We start from the raw sequence: 665 nt of genomic DNA on the forward strand, positions 1-665 counted from the left end.
AGTGACCCAGATAGCTTCAGTTCTCGCGAGAATGACAGTAGTTTCCGCCGTAGCTGTTTGCAGGCCGTTAGCTGTCGGACACGCTGCCAAATTTCGTTTCTGCTGCCTTTATTGTTGAACTGACTGCAATGGAAGAACTTGGAGTCACAGACGAGGCAGAAAAGCCCAGACATCGACCTTTCTTAATCGGTGTTAGCGGAGGCACGGCCAGCGGAAAGGTAAACTATTAGAAACGTAATTAGCATACCGGTTGTCTTAGCTCGGAATCAGTATTAGCATTCACCAAACTGTCAAAACAAGTGTCACGCCCACTTGTTTAATGGTTTATTACTTTGCTAAAACACTCTTTTGTTGAGATTAAGTTGACCTAGCCCCTTTCCAACCCTGAATATTTAGAAGAAAATACAACACAGGTCACGTTAGTAAAGCTATTGACGTCAAATCGTAAACTTTGAACTCGAGGTCACGCATGAGGAATAACCGTTTCAATCAGGAATCCTGTGCAATTTCAGTCCAATGTATTTTATCGTTGCCTGTTTACCGTAATGCATTACGGAATAAAGAAACTTTACTGATATTAAAAAAAAACAAAAAAAAAAAAAAAAAAAAAATTATTGGGGCTTTTTATTTCACAAGGGAGCCAAAAATAAAAAAATTAAGAGGCG

At 39.7% G+C, this 665-nt stretch overlaps 1 protein-coding gene across 1 annotated transcript in view; it reads left to right on the forward strand.

Moving 5' to 3' along the window:
* Positions 1-665, forward strand: part of uck1 (uridine-cytidine kinase 1) — a 5,665-nt gene continuing 5,000 nt past the window's right edge. Inside the window, exon 1 of the mRNA XM_015043633.1 lies at positions 1-218. Within this exon, the coding sequence (XP_014899119.1) occupies positions 129-218 (90 nt within the window). The 5' untranslated portion in view covers positions 1-128. The remainder of the gene's footprint in view (positions 219-665) is intronic.

This window comes from Poecilia latipinna, unplaced genomic scaffold (genome assembly GCF_001443285.1).
Source record: "Poecilia latipinna isolate Pla-1442-1.1 unplaced genomic scaffold, P_latipinna-1.0 Scaffold642, whole genome shotgun sequence".
NCBI lineage: Eukaryota > Metazoa > Chordata > Actinopteri > Cyprinodontiformes > Poeciliidae > Poecilia > Poecilia latipinna.